Source organism: Montipora foliosa, chromosome 5, assembly GCF_036669935.1.
Source record: "Montipora foliosa isolate CH-2021 chromosome 5, ASM3666993v2, whole genome shotgun sequence".
NCBI lineage: Eukaryota > Metazoa > Cnidaria > Anthozoa > Scleractinia > Acroporidae > Montipora > Montipora foliosa.
In genome coordinates this window covers 30,001-50,000 of record NC_090873.1, presented here as the reverse complement: position 1 = coordinate 50,000, position 20,000 = coordinate 30,001, and the positions used below count along the sequence as shown (strand labels likewise).

At 41.3% G+C, this 20,000-nt stretch overlaps 2 protein-coding genes and 1 long non-coding RNA gene across 3 annotated transcripts in view; 1 reads left to right on the top strand and 2 right to left on the bottom strand.

Moving 5' to 3' along the window:
• Positions 1-8,815: 8,815 nt before the first annotated feature.
• On the bottom strand, positions 8,816-14,034 carry LOC138003260 (uncharacterized). The gene is made up of 3 exons (XR_011123458.1): positions 13,619-14,034; positions 9,567-9,660; positions 8,816-9,392 (listed from the first exon to the last, which is right to left on the bottom strand). It is a non-coding gene; the product is annotated as an uncharacterized lncRNA (long non-coding RNA).
• Positions 11,560-15,002, top strand: LOC138003259 (uncharacterized). Its single transcript, XM_068849211.1, has 2 exons — positions 11,560-13,314; positions 14,221-15,002. Exons 1-2 carry the CDS (start codon positions 13,064-13,066, stop codon positions 14,642-14,644), a joined length of 675 nt encoding a protein of 224 aa, XP_068705312.1. The 5' UTR covers positions 11,560-13,063; the 3' UTR covers positions 14,645-15,002.
• A 36-nt stretch (positions 15,003-15,038) lies between these two features.
• LOC138004572 (uncharacterized) overlaps positions 15,039-20,000 on the bottom strand; it is a 9,787-nt gene continuing 4,825 nt past the window's right edge. The window contains exon 7 of the mRNA XM_068851124.1: positions 15,039-15,231. Within this exon, the coding sequence (XP_068707225.1) occupies positions 15,041-15,231 (191 nt within the window). The 3' untranslated portion in view covers positions 15,039-15,040. The remainder of the gene's footprint in view (positions 15,232-20,000) is intronic.

The window sequence follows — 20,000 nt, the reverse complement described above, 5'->3', positions numbered from 1 at the left end:
TGTCAAACCTTTCAGGCTGGCGTTATGGTCCCGAAGATACTGCCTCAACTCGTTAACATGCATTTTCTCCACTGGCCTGTCCATGACTTTCTAATTTAACGTTCTAACTTTCTCGAGAGAGAGCTCAGAAGACTTAGAACACAAGCAACTGTGGCATAAAATTCACTCGCATCAACAAAGGAAACCAGAGACGAATTGGCCCTTAGCAACGGTTACTACCGAAAAGCCTCGCTTTCGTGTATCGGCCGCCATATTTGCAATCGGTGTATTGCGCAGGAGGGCTTTGTTTCTGTGGCGGCAAGGAGACACGAGTTCATTACGTTTGTTTAGTGTTGATAGTTTTGGTCGGCAGATGATTAGGAATTTTTCTTTGAGGCAGAGGTTACATATTTTGCATGAGCTGTTGTACGGCGAGTGCGATGAGAGAATGCGCCAGGAAATAAAGTGTTCGATGTTGTTGTCTTTGAGGGTCCAGATATGCTTGCTGAGTTCGGTGGAGTTTCTGTGTTTAGCATGGCGGAATGATGCAGTGTGGTTTCTGTATCTCGTTTTGAAGTCGTTCTCTGTGAGTCCGATGTATGTTTCGGTTGTGATGTTGTCTTTACGTGTAAAGGTGGCTTGGTAGATTACTGATGATTGCAGGCAGTTTCCGTCGAGCGGGCATGTATTCTTTTGTCGGCAGTTGCATGTCTTGTTGTTAGCAATGGTAGCGGCGGCGACGGCGGTGCGGTCGAGGATGTTTTTGCTGATTTTGCCTATCTCGGACTTCGTGGGGTTGATGAGTCTGCAGGTCGGTTTGTTTGCGAAGTTCGGCTTGTGATCCTTAAGTGTTATGAATGCATCTTTGTCGGCTGTAGTGTCCACTCTGTCGTGGATTGCTTGCGTCGTCTCGGGTTGTGCTTTCTTGTAAGATTTTGTGATGTTGTATGTAGATGGCTCTAGTTTGTAGAAGTTAGTTGTTTTGTCAGCGGCGATTAGTAGCTTGGGTTCATTTTTGATGCGGTCGGCGTCTTCTTTTAGCTTATTGAGGAAAGGGTTGTTTACTTGCTTGAATTTTACGGACTGGATCACCCTAAGCATGTCGTCCTCGAAATCTATCTTTTAATTCTTCAATGGGAGGTAGGTTCTTAGTTGATTTAAAGCCGTAAGTTTCCTTTGAAAACGAGGTCGTGTCGGGATTGAGTAAGTTGGCTTTCCAGTGCATTCTCCGTAAAAACTGCTCAGTCTTTTCGATGAGTCGTTGAAGGTAGTCGCTGCGTGATGGTAAAGGAATATTCTTGGTTGAGTAGCTGATGTTGATTTTTTCCATTACGAATTATCGTACAGTGCTCGACAAGGCTAAACTTTGAGCGGTTTTACGAAAATCAAATTTCACACTTTATACCCGCCTTATAGTCCATCCTCGACCGCACCAACAGCACAATCGCAAAAAAACACAACCTTAATCAATGGAAAAACACGACGATGATGGTGCAGTGGTTAGCACACCCGATTAGTAACCAGGGGGACGCGGGTTCGATTCCCACTCACGGCACATATGTTTTTTCATTCAAAAAGGATCAGTCAGTACTCTGAGTTTCTCGCCGGTTGGCGATCTTCAGGCAACTGGCATTTCAAATTTATTACAAATGAATTTTCGGCTGGTATTCCAGTAATTAGTTATGCTCCAATACCTTCGCTCCTCCTGTCGCACCTACTCACTTGTTCTAATTATGCATAACTTCTGATTGGTTAGTCCCTGGTATTTATAACTACTGTGACCGTTGAATATTCACTCACGCTAGCGATCCACGCAGTTTATACTTCAGCATTTATATTGAAAACCTTTCTTCCTCATGGCTACGGAGAATGATTCCTCAACATCTTCAGCCCACTTAGGAGAAGCATCTTCAGCCCACTTAGGAGAAGCAGGTGCTAGCAACCAGGCGGGTGGCCCAATTGTGGATCAGGTTTTTTCTTTGTTTAAAGATTATTTGCAGAATCACCTAGACACGAAGACAAAAGAGATCGAGCAGAGGTCAAAGATCGCCAAAGAGGTTGTCCGATTGAAGTACAGAGGCAACCAAAAGCAGTTTCAGGTTAACGCCGCAATCGATTCCATTTTGGAGAACATTGAAACAGAAACCCAACAAAGTCGACCCAGCAACGACCGCATACGGAGTCTCGCCCAGGACGCAAGGCAACTTCTGCGAAAGAGGCAAAAACTTATCAAGATTGCTGATAAAAGCAAAGATGGCTGGCAGGTCGTCGCCGAGTATGAGTCCGATGAGCTGGCTTCAGGTTCAGAGGACGAGAAGCGTCTTAAAAAAGCTCGGAAGTCAGCCAGTCGTAAACGCCGTCAAAAAGACCAAGCAAAGACCAAGGCGAGACTTAGTGGGGGTGCTGATAATCAGCTTGTTCGCGGTAAGACCTTCGATGACCTCGTTTTACTTTGTGAATTCTCATAATTCGGATCCGCTTGCGAATCCCTCCATATTCCTTTTTTGTTTGATTATTTACGGGAATTGAAGGGTAAAATAATTTACGTTCGGTTGAGCGAAGCGAATTAGAACGTAAATGAATTTTCCGCTGATATGCCAGTAATTAGTTATGCTCTAATACCTTCGCTCCTCCTGTCGCACATACTCACTTGTTCTAATTATGTATAACCTTTGATTGGTTAGTCCCTGGTATTTATAACCTGTGTGACCGTTGAATATTCACTCACGCTAGCGATCCACGCAGTTTATACTTCAGCATTTATCCCACCCTCCCGCCCAGCTTACTGCAGTTGTTATTTTTGTTTACAGGCCGTAGGGATGCTTGTTACGAGGGGTTCCACTGTTTCAAATGTGGAAAATACGGTCATTGGGCCAAAGACTGCCGTTCTGCTTTCTGGCCAGGAGGTCACAGTTACCAGTCCTACAACCACAACTCCTTACCAGTTCCTTCCTACAACAAGCCAATAGGAATTCGGTCAAGCCAGCTAGCTATCAAGTATTGAGGAAGACTTAGCGCAGGTAGAAGAAATTGTAGAAAAATTTGAAGTGGACAGTGGGCTATCTTTAAGCGTGAAGGGTAATCTGAGAGCTAACATCGAGTTTTGGAAATCTATTGGTGCTCCTTATTTTATCTTATCGATTATTGAAAACGGTTATAAAGTACCTTTTGCTAGTTCGCCCGAGCCCGTGAAGCTCAGGAAGAATAAGTCTGCTAGATTCCATGCCGATTTTGTGGACCAAGCTATCCATGAGATTGTTCTCTCTGGGCGTGTCTACGTACTTGCTAAGAAACCCTTGGTAGTTAACCCCTTATCAGTGTCAGTACAGCCATGCGGCTAAAAACGACTAATTCTGGACTTACGCCACGTAAATAAGTGTTTACTTAAACAAAGAGTGAGATTCGAGGATTGGAAGGTTGCTCTTTCCTACTTTACAAAGGGGTCTTATATGTTTTCCTTCGATTTAAAAAGCGGGTATCACCAGGTTGAAATCTCACAGGAACACCAAACTTACCTTGGGTTTTCATGGGAGGTGGCAGATTCTGGGGATGAAATATTTTATTTATTTACCGTTCCTCCTTTCGGTTTATCTACTGCCCCTTATGTCTTTACTAAGCTCTTGAAACCCTTGGAAAAACGCTGGAGATTACAGGGTATTTTTATAGCCATCTTTCTAGTTGACGGTCCAAGATAAACAAGACTGTCACGCTACTGCCCGAGCTGTTAGAAACGACTTGAGCAGTGCAGGGTTTTTAGCTAACGATGATAAGTCGGTATGGGAACCCACCCAGGTTTTAGACTGGTTGATTAGGTTTGACTTGGACTTCGATCTTGGGCACTTTAAAAATTGTAGATAGAAGGATTACGAAGGTTTTAAAAACCATTGACCATATTATCAACTCAAATTTATGGTTTCGGCGAGAAGTTTGGCTTCTTTTACGGGTCAAATTATTTCAACGGGTCCTGTCGTTGGTAATATTGGTAGAATTATGACAAGACATTGTGTCATGTCTACCTTGTGTAATGACTGTTGGGGTATGGAGTTTTACCTTGACGATTACTGTCAGGAGAAATTGTATTTTTGGAAAACAAGTCTTAGCAATATTAACAACAGACACTGTTTCGCATATACATGCCCTAGTTCATTTGTTGATTCTGATGCCAGTGCTACGGGTTGTGGTTCTGTTATTGGCTTCAATAACGAGTGCGTGTGCCATAGAATGTGGAAGGATTCTGAGAGTCTGCAGAGCTCCACGTGGAGGGAGTTATGTGCGATAGAATTTTCTTTGCGTTCGTTTGTCCCAGTCCTTAAAGGATCGCATGTCAAGTGGTTTACCGATAGTCAAGCTGCTGCTAGAATCGTTGAAGTAGGTAGCATGAAGTTGGACTTGCACAAAATGGCCAGAAGAATTTTCGATATTTGTGTTCAGTCAGGGATTTACCTAGACATACAGTGGATTCCCCGCACTTTAAATCAACAGGCTGATTACATTAGTCGTATCGATAGACGTCGATGATTGGCAGACTACCAGTGATTAGTTTTCGTTCCTATATGAGCGCTGGGGGCCGCATTCTGTAGATTGTTTCGAAAATTATTATAATCATAAGCTACCCCGATTCTTTTCTAGGTTTTGGAATCCCAACACGGCGGGCATCGACTTCTTTATTCAACCACTTCGAGGCGAGAACTGTTGGGTGGTCCCGCCCGTTTCTATGGTTTCTAGAGTTCTTCATTATGGAGTCTCAAAACGCTGTGGGTACCGTTGTTCTACCCCTTTGGCCTTCGGCTCATTATTGGCCTCTACGGACAAGTAAATATCTCAAGTATATATCAGCTTATAGCATCCATATCGGAAGCCAATCCTTAACTCATGGTAGGAATCTCAATTTCCTGTTAGGATCAAAGGACTTTAAGGGGCATGTCATTATTGCTCGTGACGCCTGGGGGGAACCGGTGGCGGCACCTTCCAGCTTATCTGCTATGATTAGTTTCCAGCGTTTGCTTGGGTTTTTGGCTGTTTCTGGTGGCTGCACCAGTGACGTTGCATTTTCTTGGCACTGGCCATATTAGATCAAGGGTGACTGCACCCTGGTTTGTTGCTGACTGTCAATGTACCTTTTGTAATGTAAATGAAGAGACTCTGTATCATCTTTTCTTTGAATGCTCTCGTGTGCAAGCTTTTTGGGTACGCTTCGTTGAATGGTGGACAGATGTCGCTAATGAAAATTTATCGTTGGCACTAAAAGATGTTATCTTAGGTTTTCCAGAAAGGAATGACGTATTAAATTATCTGTTGATTCTAAGTAAATTGTGTATCTGGGAATGTCGGAGGTCAAACTGCTGTCTAAATTTTAACTTGTTTTTGTATAAAATTGAAGTTAAAAAAGAGACGGAAAGATATATTGCTGTAAAGAATGGGACTCTTGAAGAATTTAATAGAAAATGGGGCCTTTTCCAACATTAAGCGGAAGTGCAAGGATGGCTCGCTACAGTTACTCTAGGATAATAATTAGAATTAGGGTTTGTTAATGTGATCTGGACAATACCCAAGTTTGTTGTTGTCATGTGTGTAATGTCTGTGTGTGTGTTTTGTAGTGTAACCTATCACATTTATTAATGTAACGGATTATAGTATGATCAAATAAAGGTTTTGTTGGGTGAAGTTGCAGAAACATTTTTTAGTCAGTAATTGTTTTCACAAATTACAAGTTTAGACGTTTTCCTTTTAATGTTCACTATCCAACTAACTGACTTTTTGTGTCGAAAATAATGTTTTTATTAGTAGGAAAGGAATGCTGCATTTGAAATTGTTGTGTTGAGACACTACACTTAAGGTTACGAATAGTTTTTATTGTAAATAGTTTTTACTAGAGGTAGTCTTCAAGGTTGGGACGGTCCAGTTCAAATTAGTGGCACGTTTGATTTCGATACTGATAGGCTTTAGCATTGCTTTCGCAATGTGCACACAACATACATCTTGCTAATGCTGCTGAGGCCGACCTTCAAGTTTTTTTTTCCATTAAGGGTGTCAGTGGCCTGTGATGAAATGGAGTTTGGAGGTGAACTCTAAGGGGATAGGCCAGGTCCCCATATAAGCACATCGGTTGGCGAGTCGGAGAAAATGCATATTGCAGCTCCAGGTCACGCAAAAGTCCCAAGTCTGCGAACATCCCAGCATTATGTCTGCGTCCCTCTGAAAGATAACAAAACTATGAATTTTTCTTTTGAAGTATCCAAATTCACTGAATTTACAAAAGCAATATCTGATATGTGAAAGGTCGTTAGGAATTTTTTTTGAGGAATATATGATCAGGACAACTGATGGTAATCTATTTCCTGCACAATGTATCATTACAAAGATAAATATTCTTGTTCTGTAAATAGCGGAACTGAGTCCCGTGGTTCATTTGCTTGTGTTATCACATAATTCTGAAACCTGCTGAAGGACATGAAAACTGAGGTAAAGAGAATTGCTTCGAACGTAGCCATTGGCCTTCTTTCAAAATTGAAGGGTTTGGCATTGATACTCACCTACTGGTCCAAACAAGTTTCCAATAAGCCCATTGGGTGAGGCCAGAGAATGAGACTTGAGGGCATGCACCCTCTTATGCCCGCTATAGACCAGCCTTTGGTGTTCCCCTGGTTTAGAGATCGGTGGAACAGTCCCATCTATAAATCCGAAGCAGTTGTCAAGTGGTGCCCCTTGCTGGGAAATGGCTAATGCATAGCGTTGCAAAGCTGGTGGATTTAGAATTTCTTGATACCACTGAGTTATACGATGGCCATGAATGTCAAATTTGTAGTTTAGCACTTGGTTAGTGACAAGATTGATAACAGACACTAATGGGCCGAACAGCGGGATCATGTCGCTGTACCGGCAAGGATATTCAACACATTAAAGTAACATGCATAAACCCTTGATACCATCGCATACGCTTCGTTGCTCGTATCTGAAGGTTGCAGGAAGTTGTAGCGCTTGGGCAAGACGCGATCTGTTTTCCTTTTGAAAGCGAAAATCTGAATAACAATCTGCTGATCTGATATCATCAAGATCAAAGGCAGGATAGTTTTTGTAATTGAAATCAGGATTTTTAGACAGGAACATTTTGTACGAAATAAGAAATTCTACGTCTGAGATCGTCTTACTTTCAGAAAATATCGCCAGGAGATCCCGGAGCTCTTTAAAACTCGCCATTCATCAACGATAAATTCGTTTTCTTCACTATTTTGATTTTGGCAGCAACGGCATAAAACTATCCCTAGTCCTTCTCGGTTAATCACGTCGCCGTCACCCTAAAATCTCGATGCGAAAGGTCCCTAATGTCCGGCACGACATCGAAGGGTTTGACGTCCGAGACAACACAGAGGCATCCCCCCGTTGCTGGCCTCACCCATTCTGGCATTGGTGGCCGCGGGTAAAGTGGCGGCCGTGGGCAGGGTAACTGTGACTGCCGGGTACGGTGTTAAGAAAAGATTAGAAATGATTGGAAGCGCTCGACAAACGCGGTCATCGCCGATGAGTATAAACGTAGCGCTGTCGAGAAAGGCACCGCACCGTCATCATGTGGTGGCGTATCGGACGTCAACCAACGTTTCTTCGTCTACATATTTCCACATTTTAAAAATGTTATGCGCAGAAAAATCATTGATCATCTATAGAAACAGCTATGGGCCAAGTTTCCTCCCGTAGGGGACTCCCAATGGAACATTTTCCCACTCAGATAGACTTTCTCTACTGAGTTTAACCCTCTGCGATCGCCCACTTAAGAAATTTATAATTCACTTCGCAATGCTCTTCGGGATGTCGACTTTCTTTAGATTCACCACCAATGTTAGTCGAGGAAGAATACTCGGACTTTCGCACAATTCCCGGAATTTATTAGCATTCACCCGTCTCCATTCGCAAGCGCATCAACAATTGGCTTCCACCTCCATTGTCAACTGTAAAACACTCTGAATGTTTACGTTTTGTTGGCGAAACATCTTTAATACATCGGCATTTTTCTGAGGTTCGTCCGTATCTACGTAACAGCTCAGTAGTTTCCTGAGTAGGGCCCCACGTTGTACCTCTCACCGAGGCCAAAACATCGTCGCCCAACCCGTGAAAGTGCAACAAATTGGAACTTGAGCCCAGTCAGTAAGCTACTAGGGATCGTAAGATCTAGGACGGCAACCTCAGCGAGAATGGCACCAAACAATACACACTTATGAGCAAAACAATGGCTCTGCTCGTGCGCTTTAAAGTTTTGTACATTTCTTTCCTTTCTCCGCCAGTCTGCAACGTGAAATGACTAAATCTCACGTTTTAAGAAAGACGAGAGCTCACAAGGGCAAATCTTTGATTTTCCTTCTTAGTTTCAACACTGTTCCTCCCAATTCCGTTCCTGGATAGATCGGATAGTTTGTGGAAGTAGAACAAACTGGAATAATCACGAAAAACCTTAAAAAACTAAACTAGCAATATGAAGTGACATTTTCGCGGCCGTCGCTGTCTTAGATCTTAAGGTCCCTATTTTTCAACGGTTTCCTGCAAGGAACATCGGAATCTGAATAAAGAATCCGTGGACAGCAAAATCAACCAATTTTTCTGATACGAGGATTGAAATATGTAGCAGAACTATCATCCTTGGTCTGAGTGGCATTTCGGGTCGATTTAAGCTTCACCGCGCATCCCGTTCGCAAGCTAATTTTGATGCACAACTATGAATTCAAATTTTTCAGAAGTTAAATATCTGCGGCTTAAAGAAAAAAAAAAAGAAAATTGAAGCATAGCTTTTTGACTAGACATTTAATTCTTGTTAGCGGATATCCTTTTGCTTCACGTGACTCAGAAACCACCAACCGGCTACAGTAAACTGACTGAGTATATGCCTTGTGTAGCCTCCTGGTAGTAATTTATTTGCTGAAGTTTTACAAAATTAAAGAAAAATTGAAGCGACTCAGACTCATTTTTGTCTGGATATATAACAAAGTTTTATTTAAATTTACATTATATGACATTAGGGGATACGATCACAGCCATCAGCGTTCTTTTTTAATACCAGTGTCCCCCGATTTGCATTTAGCTTGAGAACAGTTTTCGTCAAAACAGGAACAGTTGATAACCCTGTGTCGACACATTTTAGATACGTTATATTCAAGACCATGGCGTGCTAACGTTTTTAGTGCTTTTGTCAATTCATCGCACACAGCTTTCTTCTTCTCGCTATCCCGTTTTGCCTTGGATGGGAAGTTGTTAAAATTCGCGTTAATTCGTCGCCTTGGGTCAATTAATTGAATACCATTGGAGAAGCCTTTAAGCCCTGAATCCATGACTGCCTCTTCATTGTCGCCTGGTGCCTTGAAAAGTTTGCAATTCGACATTGGAATAGCTAGCAGAAAAAGAAATGTCCATACTGCAATCGAGTGCATCTGCAAATCAAAAAATAATTGAAACATTTATAAGCGTAGGTTTGAAAAAGAAAGGTTTGAAAAAAGATGGAGAAAGAAAGAGCAATTTTCGCCATTTCAAAATTTCTTAGCTTGTGATAAGCTACCCTCCAAGGTAATTCAGTGAAACGGCGAAAACAGCTGTAAAATAGTTACCTTGGAAACGTCTGGGCTTATTATTGTTCAATCCTTGAGACCTGGACAGTCGCCAAAGGTCTATAGTATCAGCTGAACAAGAGTTGTTTCTAAACTATAACGAGAAAAATTTTGAATTTATATCATCAGTAAACAGGAAGTTACGGGCGGGTCTAGTTAATTTAAATATGATTCAAGGCTTTAAAGTGAAGCAGATGTCCGGTAATTTGACACTGCAGAAAAGTTGGTTCCTCCTACATGAGCCTAAATTTAACGTTTTTATTAAACGGGTGGCGGGGGTAGAGGAGAAGGTTGTAATCAGTGTCATTATGACAAACATGGCAGGACATTGGGTTAGGTATTAGTCATCATGTCAACTTTTTCCCTTTTTTTCAGAGAAAACAGACTTATTTTAAGTCTAATCAAGAAATTAAGTAGGTTGTGCGATTTCTCGCACCTGTTACCCTGTCATATTCAGAAGACCAGGGGAAGGGACCTTCTGCGTATCATCTCGATAACGTGACCAGTTATGTTTGCAGAATGGAGAACATTCGCGGTGTCAGCAGAGACCTTTTTTTATTGATTCTGACACTATCCAAACCGATGACTTGAAGGACCAGCTTTATTTAGGTCAGTAGAGCCGTCAGCCTTGAAAATGCGAGTGACATGCGTTGAGCTATTTTCCCAGCTGAATATGCTGCGAAATACTTTTTTTAATGTGGCGGAGAATAATGATTTTTGTCGATTCAGGAGGATATTGAACTTTACATTGAACGGTGGAAATTCTAGAGTTTAATACGTTTCAAATTTCACGCCGACAAAAAAGGAGAATTAGATTGCGATCCCTATGCAATTTTGAAGGGAAAAAGAATGGACTTTTTAACGACTGCCATCGCGAAATCCGAGAAGGTATAAAGCTTCCTTTTCAAAATACGCTTGAATTTTTATTAAAGTATTTGTCTCAAATGTTATCCCTCTTAATTGTTAAAAACGTGTTACGAATGAAGCAACCTTTCTATTTTATGTTATTTTCCCTGTTTCAATGTTTCCTTAGCGGCGTCCTTAGCGTTATTCCTGTAATACTGATATCGATCTGTTTTCTGTTTGATTACAAAAAAAACATTACTCAGTCTCACTCAGTCAAATTTCTCAACTGAGGCGATCATGTAAACTCAGTTCAAGGCTTGGCAGAACTGCAGAAAACAAAAGTTCTATGACGTCGGACCCTATTTTACGTGATGCAAACTCTGGCCAAGCCCCCATGATACAACAGCTGCATATAAATACTCAAGATACAAAGGCATTAGTTTGTTTCCTCAAGGCCTAATGCAATGTGTTTTGGGGGCCTCTCTTTAGATATATAGAAGGAATGCAAGTTACTCGCCATGCTTAACTGACTTAACTATACATAGTTTTTAATGCGAAGAGCATCTCAAACTGTATTTTTGGTAGGTAAAAAATTGGTTGTTTGTTCAAAGTAATTTCTTCATAGATTTCCCTATTTCACACTCATCGCTCGCGAGGCGGACAAAACGTTGACAAATTAGCTCAGGGGAGGACGTGAAACAGCAGGAGCGTCAGGCATGCAAACGTATTGATTGGTTTCATTATCGATGATGCTAGTTGATGCTCGATGATGCTTTCGTGGAGTCAAGCCACCTTGTCATATAATTAAATAAAATTAAAAAGCGTCCAAATGTCATATCGTGGGGACCAACTAATTCCAAAGTGGACTTTATTTGAGCACTCATAAAAAGTTTCCGCCTCTCAAAGTCGCGACTAAATAAGTCTACCGCACAAATGCAAATAGCCTTTGATTAATATTTCTCATATCGAATTTTCCTGTAGCTTTTGGTTGTTAGGTTTAAATCGAGGTTGCATGCACCTGTGATCATAACAAATTTTCCTCCTCGCCTAAATTTAGAAACTAGTCGCCAACTATCTGTTAGCCATCAACAACTTTTGTTGTTCCGCTCTGGCATGGTCTACTTTCCATAAATGCTTCCATTGTAACTGAATAAGTGAAGATTTCTTGGTTTACGGACTGAAACAGTACGCGACAGGCGACAAGGATGAAATATTTGAGCCTGGAATAAAGAAGACCTAGCATAGTGCGTGTTGGTGGTATTTTTTCTTAATTCACAGGAAAACGATACCTTTCTTTAAAATATTCACACTAGTCGCCAACTGTCTGTTAGCCATCAACAATTTTTGTTGTTCCGCTCTGGCATGGTCTACTTTCCATAAATGCTTCAATTGTAACTGAACAAGTGAAGATTTCTTGGTTTACCGACTAAAACAGATTTAACACGACGGGCGACAAGGATGAAATATTTGAGCCTGGAATAAAGAAGACCTAACAAAGATTGTGTTAGTGGTATTTTTCTTAATATACAGCAAAACGATACCTTTCTTTTTAATATTCACAGCACACCAAGGGTGCGTTCGATTGACCGTATTCCGGAATGGGAATACATGGAATATAAGTTAGAAATCCTTCATTTTTACGGAGATTCACAATAAAATTGCCAAACACCTGATAAAATACTATTTTAAACATATTTTTATTGTCCTTGCTGCTTCGAAACGTGCCAAACATACCGTTTTAATCATCAATCCACGTATTCTTATTCCGGGATAGGGTCAATCGAATGCTCCCCAAGTTACGACATTATCTTTGTCACGCTTTTATTACTTGCGATCCTTGTATACACCTGTTTAAAAAAGAGACTTTTTCATAAGAATACCCAGGGTGAGATGTACAAAATTTTAACATACCCAGGCTAAGAGTCAGTTAAGATTGTGTTTGTTTGAGTTATTTTGCCGGTTTTGTGAGAAAAAGGCAACGGAAATGTATTACTAAACACCATTGGCGAACTAGACAATAACTCAAATACTTAAGGACGTTCATTAACATTAGCACAGGTGTCGAACTCAGAGTAGCGGTAAAGTTTGAAGAACCAAGCATTTAAGTTGCCGGCAATTCTTCAGTTTAGCTGAATTAGTCCCAACTCTAGTAAGAACGTCTTCAGGCTCAAATCGCAAAAAAAAAAAAAAAAAAAAAAAAAAAAAAAAAAAAAAAACGATTAAATAAAAATAATAATAATAATGACGTTCAGTTCAGCCTTTAGACGTTCTAATAAAAAGAAAGTGTATCCCAACTTTCGTTTCGATTTACAATAAGTGAATTCTGAGATATTGTTTCAGAAGCCTGGGAATATCTTTGGTGTAAGAAGGAAAAGGAAGCTTGAAACGGAAGACTTTTTGTCCCTTAATTACAATCGTCCCACGCGAACCTAAAAATTAAGATAACACGAAACGCAATCAAGTAACTTTAAAGGGTAACTCTCGGCTAAAAGACACTTTTTTGGGAAAACATTACAAACTTGTCTCTAATGTCTTCAAAGTAAATAAAACGTGCCCAGAAGCCTTTTTTACCCGTGAATTTTAGCTTTAAAACCGTGTGTATCACCGAATGTTCAGGATCCCATCGCAAACGCTTCGATTTGCGTCACGTGATGCGATACGTCACAGGTGTGGAACCAGAGGAAAACATGTCTGACTCTAGTAGCGGGAGCTCGGACTCTGCTAGCGATTCTTCCGATTTCGAAGGAGCTATAGGTGGCGCTACCATCGGCGATATAGTACAACCCTTTTCAGAAATTCAACCGTGGCGTTTCGAGCCGCCAGCACGATCTACAGTATCGCCGGATAGAGTGGAAAATCCAGAACCTCCTCGGCGACGCTGTGAGCTCGACAGCGAAGAATGGTGAGTGTGGAGGCCTGTTCGTGCAGTTTCTTTTCTCTAGTACACTCGCTTGCTGATTATTTTGTGTATCTACTTTGAGATTTTTGATGAAGACAGAAATTTCATTAAATATGCTTTTGTTCGATGGATACCTGTTGCTGTGTTCGTAATACACGACCCCACAAGCTTGTAAGCTTTAAATCCAATCGTGTGTAAATAAAGGTCTTATGTTATGTTATGTTATGTTATGTTAATAATTTTTTATGCCGTGTCTGCATATCCAGCAACGGATAGAATTACTCCATAATCGACACTCTATACAAACCTCCTCAACATGCTTCTTCTTTATGAGCCCAATCTAAGTTCAAGATTCCTGAGAGTGTGCATGATGCCACCGAAAGTTGTCATGAGATCCAAAACACTGTATATATTTTTCCGTGTCTGACTGAAAAATAAACTAGCTTAACAGCGTCTCCAAGCGCCAACGCTCTCGGAAAGGTCAAGATATTTACTCAAAATTGGAAAAATGTAGACTACCGGACGTGGAGTACTTTGAAAACCTTGTCAGGCCTCCGGACATGTATCCACTTTGCAGTTCATTTTAAGTAATTAGTCAACTTGAAGGATCCTCTTACGTGTCAATTTCGTTTCTTTCTTTGCAAATAGGTTTTCAAGGGTTGAAATTGGCCTGAGTAGACAAAATTATTTATCTCTTCGGAACTGAGATCAGTTAGTATTTCTTGTCACGAGCTTGGAGACTATTTGTGTTTAAAGAGAAACGAAACAAAATTTATGCGAATTTCTTTACCTCTGCATCTCTAACCTTTTTAGCTTCTTTAGAGTCGAGAAGAAATGCACTTTAACTGTATTAATTGGAATTACTGGTAATGCTTTTGTCTAAAACATTATTGTGGTTTGACTCGAAAGGTGTCGTTGTGGCAACTGTCAGAAGATGTATAGAGAGGAGGAGAACCTCTGTTGCCAAGAAATAGAAAGCATAAAATGCAAAAATTTAGAGGCTGTGGAAGTGGAGCAACTTGATCATCCCCCTAACTGTATAGTGGATCATCCCGGTTTCCGTGCAGTCTGTTTGAATGTTTGGGTGCTACAAACCGCTTGGTTGCAGTATAAACAGCAATACGGCAGAGATGTCTATGAGGGACCTGAATTCAAAAAGAATAGACATGTTGCATACAGACAGTTAGTAAGGTGGTGCTGGGGGACTTTAGGGAAAGAAATAAGGGTTCCATTGCCCTCATGTGCTGTAAACTGTATTCGAGCTCATTTTCAGGAACCAGGTGTGTTTGAAGAAGACTTGACATTCACTGGATTCCTTTATGCTGATGAGTAACCAGCACCACAACATTGTATTCTTTGCATCATTATTAGTGGTTTCTTTGGTTTCTTTTTTATTATTAAAAGAGATCTTGGTTTGTAGGTATGAAAAGTAAAATTAATGTACCTCTTTTGAAGTCATATCAACATAAAATATATTAAGGAATACTGTTTATTTGTTAATCTGTTTCATACCTCTTGTTCCACGTTAAGCTTCATACACTTATTAGGCAGTTGCCTGATGATTGCTTTTCAAGAAGTGGGAGACACTTATGTAGCAAATAAGTAATTATTTCTGAATTCATCCCTCTCCTCATGAAAGCTATGCACTAATACATACAATAGATGTAAAACTATGTGGGGAATTTGATTATGCTTTATCTCCTATTAAGTACATGTAATACTATTAAGTCTAGTGTACAAGATTAGAGCGGGCATAGCGGCTGACAAGACTCTCTATAATTTCCTCTCTGTCTGGTCTCTGAAAGGAGGCAGCAAGGGGTGGTGGAACATTGACCTGTAAATTTGCTTTATATTGTTTCAATGCTCTTGGGTTGTTCTCATAGCCGTCAAATAATTCAGCAATTGTATCGAAGCAGTAACCTATTCAAAAGAAACATGAGGTTATTGATAGAATTGTACAAGTTCAAATGTTTACTTTATCCCATAATCATGCAAAGATTGGGTTCACAGGTGTCTAGAAAATCTGTTTTCTTCATTCCTGGTCATTGAAAGTCCTTTAATTTCTTATGACCCGCATTTTTAATCTTTTAAACTTCTGTAAAAATGATCAGCCACTCAAGTCATGTCATACAAACGTGAGGAGCTGTGTGGTCGAGAATGGTTACCAGTGCCTTTGCATTATTTTCATGCATGTACTTGTATGTTTCCATGGGTAAATTCTTCAAGGTAAATAAAAAAGAGGTCCTTGAAATTTCAAATTTGGCCCATGAAAGTCCTTGAATTTTTGATCTGAAAAAGTGTATGAACCCTGCAAAGACAAACTTAATCACTTAAATCACAATCTTTCATTCTCTTAACCAAGATCATTTCCTTTCTCTTTTATGAGAGGTACTATGAGGGATTTAGCAGCAGTGATATAATCCAAATTGCCAAGTTGCAGGGTTTGTGAAATTGTTACAATAAGTCCTGTTACATTGGCAGACTGTTAAGAGGCAGTGTCCCTAAGAGCGGTCCGATCGATTTCGCGTCAAAAAATCATTTTCCTTTGAACTCTGCCGATCACATGGGTTTGGTACCTAAGTGATAAATCTGGATTTCTTTTTTGAAAAAAAAAATTTTTGCTTCGCTACGAAGCCAAACTTATTTTAAATGATTTCAGCCCTTCGGCGGCTGATCTAAGGGCCAAAATTTATCGATATTGACAGCGTCGCTATTTGAAAACGAAAAAAACTCTTGAAATAATCTTAATGCCTGAAGTTTTCTATATCTTTAAATAGTCATACAACAAAGTATCGAACGTTTTTATCTTTTTGTAAAAATACTGGAATCCTGAAAACAAACCATACTATTTGGCTTACGCGAAGACGGCCTGCCAATGGTCGAATTCGAGAGCTTGGTTTTCAATTGTGGGCCAAAATTCTGAAGTAAAATTAATGCCAAATGGGAGGTCTAGGTTGATTCTAAAAGGTTCCCGGGTCAAACCTGCGGGTATTTACCCGAGCGCCAATCAGCGGCAGTCTGAATTTGGCTTTCAGTGCGCTTTGTTTAAATAAATAACACTGTCTAATTTTAGCTCCCTTTCCGTTTTGTTATTAGTCATTTGTTGAAATAATGAACCATTACCGAATAACATGCCGTCGTTATTGCTCAGGAAAAAGGCAGAAGTTATTTCCTGGCTTTTAGAGCGTTTAGTTTACAACTATGAGCAAACAGAGTATTGGAAGAACTTCTTTACTTGTTCGTTTCCCCGCCGCGGAAAGGTCACGCAAGTGACCTTGCTAGGCGCTGAGTAAGTGTTTGATCCAAGCTACGCGCCTGAACAATCGAAGGAAAGCTGATTCATCGAGAGGAATTTTTAGATATTTTGTAATTTTATATTCAATGATGAATACCTAGTGATTTTAGCAGTTGAATTCAAAACATGCACTACTTGAAGGGAAACGATGAGTGAGTTGTTTTCAGTCTAGGCCTACGATTAAGTCGCGAATCGCTAGTTGATTGTTACTTTTTATTTACAAACTGCAATATCAGATTAAACTAGGTTTGTAAAGTCAACTACCATATAAACTGGCTTTGGTCTAATAGATCTAATTCTTGCTTCGAACTAGCGAAAATGTCAGGTACCAGGGGTAAACTACCTACTATATTATTCATTTGTCTTAGTCAAGTGCGAGACACGCGACCAAATTTACACTGAAATTACAATCCGGTCACGCGATCGCCCGTTCTGCACCCACTCTGAACGCTCGCGTTTCTTTATGGCATCGGTCTTGCCAATACAGAACCGCCTTACAATGAAATTTTCAACAAGCATCTCACCCCTTAAAAAAACGGATAAAAAAGATCATAATTTTCTCTAGTGGAACAGTAGACGTAGCAAGCGTTTTCGTGGGTTTCGGAAGCAAAAAAAAAAACAACAACAATAAAACAAACCAAAAAAACTCGCCCCTCGCTCCTCGCTCGGTTTTCTGCTTTTTTGTTTCTTTTTTTACTCCCGAAACCCACAGAAACGCTCGCTTTCGCAGGCTAATGGGACAGCGAAAAAGGCGTGGTCAACTAGCGGTACCTAAAGAATGAAACAATGAATAAATAGCACCTGAGCCTTCCCTTGCTAGATTATTGTTCTAGTGCACCTTGTCCCTTTCAAACGAACATTTTTGTCTTAGGGACGGATCATTAGGGAAGTAAACTGGAGGGAGATAAATAGACCAGCAAATCCACGAAAACAAAAAGAGAAAAACTGAATGTAAGAACTTAATAAAAAAGGAACAATACTATTCATGCATGGCAAATATGCAGTGTGCAACCCTCCCTGGGCTTTTCAAATGGTGTCCGTCCCAGTCTAGGCGTGCCTACTAGCGCAGCATATCTACGAGCAGGTACAGTCCTTCACAAGACTTGTAACTTGTGAAAGTAAATCAGGTTTTCTGTCTGTTGACTTCCGTGGGAGCTCAAAATAGTCGCACATGGTCTTTAGCTCTTTCACAGTAAAGCGCGATAAAGCTCGTTGTTTGGTCAGTTCACAAATGTCATAGCCATCGTATGTGATCGGATGCGTCAGTCCTATTTCGTTGAGAACCTCTTGAATGTCGTTCTCCTTTTCCTCGAGTTGTTCACGCTGCAGCGCCTCCTGTTCCAGTTGCTCATCCTCGTCCTCTCCAGCTGTGGCCCTTGACACCTGTTTCTTTTGCGTTGCTGCAAGTCGCGAAAAAAAGGATTGCACTTGTACTTTCGACAACCATTCGGCTCGGGAAAATCGTCTTGTCCCGTCACATTGTTTTGCAGTTCTCATCTCTGCTGAGACTTGACCGGGATCGTACTTCCGTCCTGTCTGCATGCCGACGTTAAAACGACTCTGGAGATAAGATTTGACATTCTCTGAGAACCGCTGACCACTACCCCTGGGTTTTTGTAGTGCCCACCCTGCAGTGGAGTGTCTTGACCTAGATCTTGCTCCTACCGCTGCGTCGCCGCTAGCTCCCACTGTCGGGGTCTTCTCCCTCTGGTCACTTATTGATAGAGATGAAAACTTGGCCACCCAGTCGCGACGCAACTTATCGTACACACTCTCTTCGCTTGTGCTAATAGGGTCATGATTAGCAAAGTTCAAGTGGTCTTGTAGAGCTTCGTAAGATTGGAAGGTATACGAACAGCCAGATTCATTGCATTCGAACAGCGGTGCCTCTGTATCTGACTCTTTCTTTAGCTCCATTGTTCTCGGTTGAACGTCCCAAAACTGCAAGTCGTCACCGGCGCTCTGAAGGGCTATCGTACTTGGGACTTGGACATCGAGATCGGACCAAGACACAAACTTACCTTGACCGATATCATACGCTTTCCACATTCGGAGACCGTCTTCCTCGTACGAGAAGTTGTGAAAGTGCTAAAATTGGGGATACGATTGACCTTGATTTCCAGCCCAGTCCTGTCCAGTTCACAGACTGCAGCCGTACACCCTTTAACTGGTCGTGCCTTTAGAGCTCTGTGCATGTCTGCCGCCGAGATGACATCGTGACCCTCATTGCAGTAACGCCGGATCGCCCCAAAGGGCTGATAACGCGGTCGCACACATCTTTCCCAAATTGCGGCTCCGATAGGTCATACCTGAGTGAGGAAATGAACAATAACCTATTAGCGTGCGTTGAGTAGTGCGCTGAGTAAGACAACCCTGAGGAAAAAAAATATTGACCTCTTTCACATCGTCCCTTTGTTTAAGGGGGGAGGGGGTGGGGTTAAGAGGTCTTTATAGATCTTTCTGCCAAAAGTTATATACTCTAAAATAGGCTTAGTTTCTATTTGAGTTTCGTTAAGAAAGCGAGTCCTTGATAAGGTTTTTTCGCAGCTTTGCTCGTACGATCCCCCTCAAAAGGTGAATAAGCCTTTTCAGCGTGGGTTTTATATAAAGGGCGAGGCAGTGATCTGGAGCCAGGCGCAAGGTGGAGTCTTGGCTGCGCAGGAGAACGCTGGTTGCTGGTCACTAAAACCAACAGCTGCTCAAGTTATGTAACCTCAAACTTAGAAAACTAATATAATTTACCTCAACGGCTTTATGCCTGATAACTCATAAATGCGATGCAGAGGTGCGATGAGGGTGTTGCTGTGGTAGCATCCCGCTCCGTCCGATCTCAACAATGCTCCTGTGATCTGAGGTTTGACAGCTTTGACGTTCTTCAGGAGGTCTACCAATATCGCATAGACGGCGAATGAATCCTGTGAACAACTATCAAACAGGTGAACATAGGACACCAGCTCTAAATGATCTCCAACGGCTGGTTTGGACAAGACGCAGCTGATGTGCCAGTTCATACCGCGCTTTCCAAACCACTCCGATTGTTTCTCACGATATCGCATCTGTGTGAATTTCATAGCCCAGTCCATTAGTATGAATACCGTATCGTCTTGAACGGAAAGTACGGCGTCCGTCTTCGCTAGGTCTTGGTTTTCAGCCGTAAGAATGTGTGCCTTCCATTGGAGGACCATTTCTTGTGCTTGGGCAGTGTCATACAGCAGGTCTTCTTTGTGGTCTTGACTATAGAACTGGACGTCTTTTGATTCCCTAACCTGCGTCAGGATAGACTCCATTGTAGCCTCCAGTCTCTCGCAGTCAGGGCAAACTTCCAAGTGTTCGTGACGACACGCTGCTTGAAACTCTGCACACTGTATGTCGCTGAGGGCGTGCTGTCTGCAGT

Coding starts and splice junctions, on each gene's coding strand:
- LOC138003259 (XM_068849211.1), top strand. CDS start 13,064: ATGCGATACGTCACAGGTGTGGAACCAGAGGAAAACATGTCTGACTCT. Junction 13,315..14,220: donor GAGCTCGACAGCGAAGAATG/GTGAGTGTGGAG, acceptor TTGACTCGAAAG/GTGTCGTTGTGGCAACTGTC.